This window comes from Corylus avellana, chromosome ca10, assembly GCF_901000735.1.
Source record: "Corylus avellana chromosome ca10, CavTom2PMs-1.0".
NCBI classification, from domain to species: Eukaryota; Viridiplantae; Streptophyta; class Magnoliopsida; order Fagales; family Betulaceae; genus Corylus; species Corylus avellana.
Window position 1 is genome coordinate 19,671,469 of NC_081550.1, and position 3,006 is coordinate 19,674,474.

The 3,006-nt window shown below is 33.8% G+C and overlaps 1 protein-coding gene across 1 annotated transcript; it reads left to right on the forward strand.

Annotated features, from left to right (window-relative positions):
* Window positions 1-1,396: 1,396 nt before the first annotated feature.
* LOC132163546 (18.5 kDa class I heat shock protein) lies at window positions 1,397-2,046 on the forward strand. Its single transcript, XM_059573866.1, has one exon. The coding sequence runs from the start codon at window positions 1,525-1,527 to the stop codon at window positions 1,966-1,968; it is 444 nt and encodes a 147-aa protein (XP_059429849.1). The 5' UTR covers window positions 1,397-1,524; the 3' UTR covers window positions 1,969-2,046.
* Window positions 2,047-3,006: the final 960 nt, after the last annotated feature.

Consider the following 3,006-nt stretch of genomic DNA (forward strand, 5'->3'; position numbering starts at 1 on the left):
ATTTTATGCATGTTTTCACATAATGTATATATTGTCGTGTCATTTAAAATTTTAAATAATGTGGCACTAATTACATCATTAAATGTAATGAAGCAAAATCTTAATTCTAAAATAATTCTTCTCCGTTTCAAGATATCTTATTCCCAATTTTCCTTTATTTTTTCCTTGTAATACGCTTGATTTAGTTGATGAAGGCACAAGCTTCAAATAAACTAAAAGAAGAAAGAGATATCAATCAATGTGCCAAACATGAAATGAAGTGCAGAACTGGGAGGGTTAAATAAGAAAGAGATTTTAATTCCATATTTTATAACCCTATTGAGCCTTCAATGAAAAAATTGATAAAAGAAAATAAATAAGGGACAAATACATTTTACCCCCCCAAACTATCCACTCATTTGCACTTTTACCTATAATGTTTAAAAAGTGACACTTGACCCCTCCAACTTCCAAATTGTTGCAATTCCGCTATTCTGACGTTTATTTTCTCAAAACTCCCCCATCCCAAGTTAAAATTTTAAAAATTAAGGGGTGTTCGATCTGAGGTAGCCGAAGCCACCCCTAGGCCCAACTGGGGTGGTGGGCCACCCCTTACTTTTTTAATTTTTTTTAAATTTAAATTTAAATTTATTTATTTTTTATTATTATTATTATTTTAAAAACTTGGGATGGGGACATTTTGGAAAAATTAAAGTCAAAATGATTAAATTGCAACAATTTGGAAGTTTTTTTTTTGGGGGGGGGGGTTAAGTGTCACTTTTTAAACATTGGAGATCAAAGTACAAATAGATGGATAGTTCAATGAGGTAAAATGTATTTTCTCCAATAAATAAAGTAGCATAAATTATCATTTATTTCAAAATTCAAGCTTTACAGTCTGTTTGGGTTAACGATTTCAAAAAGTTCAATTTTAAAATATACAATTTGAAAAAATAATTTTTGAAAATGTAATTTGATTGTATATTTTCAAAAAAGGCATCTGCTTACCTGCGATTTCAAAATGCAGATTTTTGTTTTGAAATTGCAATTTTTAAAAAATGCAATCCCAAAAACTTTATTTCCTGCAAATTGGTTTTAAATCGAATTTTTTGTTTATGAAATAACAATGTCAAGCGCACCCTTAATATCATATTAAATTACTTATTTTTGAAGTTTAAGTTGATGAAAAATAATAAATTTAATTATTTAATTAATATTATAAGAAGTAGTGACTAGTGTGGGCCAAAAAAATGGGCCAAGCCGAAGATATCCAGTTTAGTGGTTTTCGTTTTCAAGCCCCCGGTCCAGTCTTCGTGAAAACCCACGAAAATTCTCGAATTTGTGAGAAAGTTAGGTTAATCAATCCGCGAAACCATTACTCTCTCGAAAGTACCAGAATAGTCCGCTAATTACTTTAAATAGCCAAACTATCCCTCCTCCAGCAAACCATCGAGTTCCAACAGCAATTCCAAGCAAGTTTCTCATCAAGCACACAAAATCATTTTCGTTTTCAGTCTTTCATCGAGCATCAAATTCGTTCCGAGAATGTCGATCATACCAAGCTTCTTCGGTGGCCGGCGAAGCAGCGTCTTCGACCCGTTTAGGGATTTCCCCTTCCCCTCTTGTCCCGAATTTTCTCGAGAAAATTCGGGGTTTGTGAGCACCAGAATCGACTGGAAGGAGACCCCAGAAGCCCACGTGTTCAAGGCCGATTTTCCGGGGCTGAAGAAGGAGGAAGTGAAGGTTGAGATCGAAGATGACAGAGTCCTCCAGATCAGCGGAGAGAGGAATGTGGAGAAGGAAGACAAGAACGACACGTGGCATAGGGTGGAGCGTAGCAGCGGGAAGTTCATGAGGAGGTTGAGGTTGCCGGAGAATGTGAAGATGGAGGAGGTGAAGGCTTCCATGGAGAATGGGGTTCTTACAGTCACCGTTCCTAAGGAGGAGGTGAAGAAGCCTGAAGTTAAAGCAATTGAAATTTCTGGTTGAACTTGTATCCGTTGGTTTGTTTTGGTCCTAAAATAAAATTGTTTGATAAATGTAAAACTGTTTGTTTACGATAAATAATTAAATAAATGAGTAAATATGTTTAAGTATTCAGACATTTTTTCAATTCTCTTTTATATTTCTCTTTCAAATAGCATTTAGGCGGCGGATATATGTATTTTTTTTTTTAGTCCTTAAAAAAATGATTTGGTTAATACTAGGAGCGGAAATAAAAAAGAGTTAAATTGCATTGTCCTGCCCACTGATTCAAGTGGGTCTGCCCCTGGTTAGCATAATTTTTATTGTAATTTTTTTGTTTTTTAATAAATTTACGTAACAGGCTACATGAGTGTTACATACGTAACACAAGATAAGTAAATAAATTAAGCAAAAAAATTTGATAAGTAAATTTGATTATTTATAAGTGGCTGACATGGTATACGAACAGCCGCAATGCAATATATATACTATGTCATTATCCGACACACCATTGGATCAACCCTCTCTAAACAAAAACATTAACCCTAGATTGTCAATGCCCAATAAAAATGTAAAATAATAATATAATGTAATAATGATGTAGTATATAATATAATACTATTCATAAGAGCATATCCAATCAAATAGATAAATAATTGATAATAGCCAAATTTGATTATTATAAGTTACTTTTTTTGTGTCCAGTGGAGACTGTTGAGTAGATCCTTAAACATTTTTTCTTATTCAACTTATTTACTGTTCATTATATAAGGATTAAATAATTGAGAAAAATTGGGAGAAAATCTCACTATTCTATGCATGACGAGAGAGGCAGAGTGACTGTTCCTTTGCGTGCCGAGGGAGAGGAAATTGTCATTGACATGTCTTTTCATTTCCAAGGTTTGTGGGGTTGCCCTGATTTAGCAATGTTGGGTTTCCATCGCTGGTCTAGAGGGGGTCCAGGGGGAGGGGAGAGAGAGAGACGTGAGAGGGGAACAAAACGGTTGGTTAAAAATTAATAATAATAATAAATAATATTTTAAAAAGAGAGCGAAATAAAAA

Excerpts from the sequence above, each read along its gene's own strand:
- LOC132163546 (XM_059573866.1), top strand. The coding sequence starts at position 1,525 with ATGTCGATCATACCAAGCTTCTTCGGTGGCCGGCGAAGCAGCGTCTTC.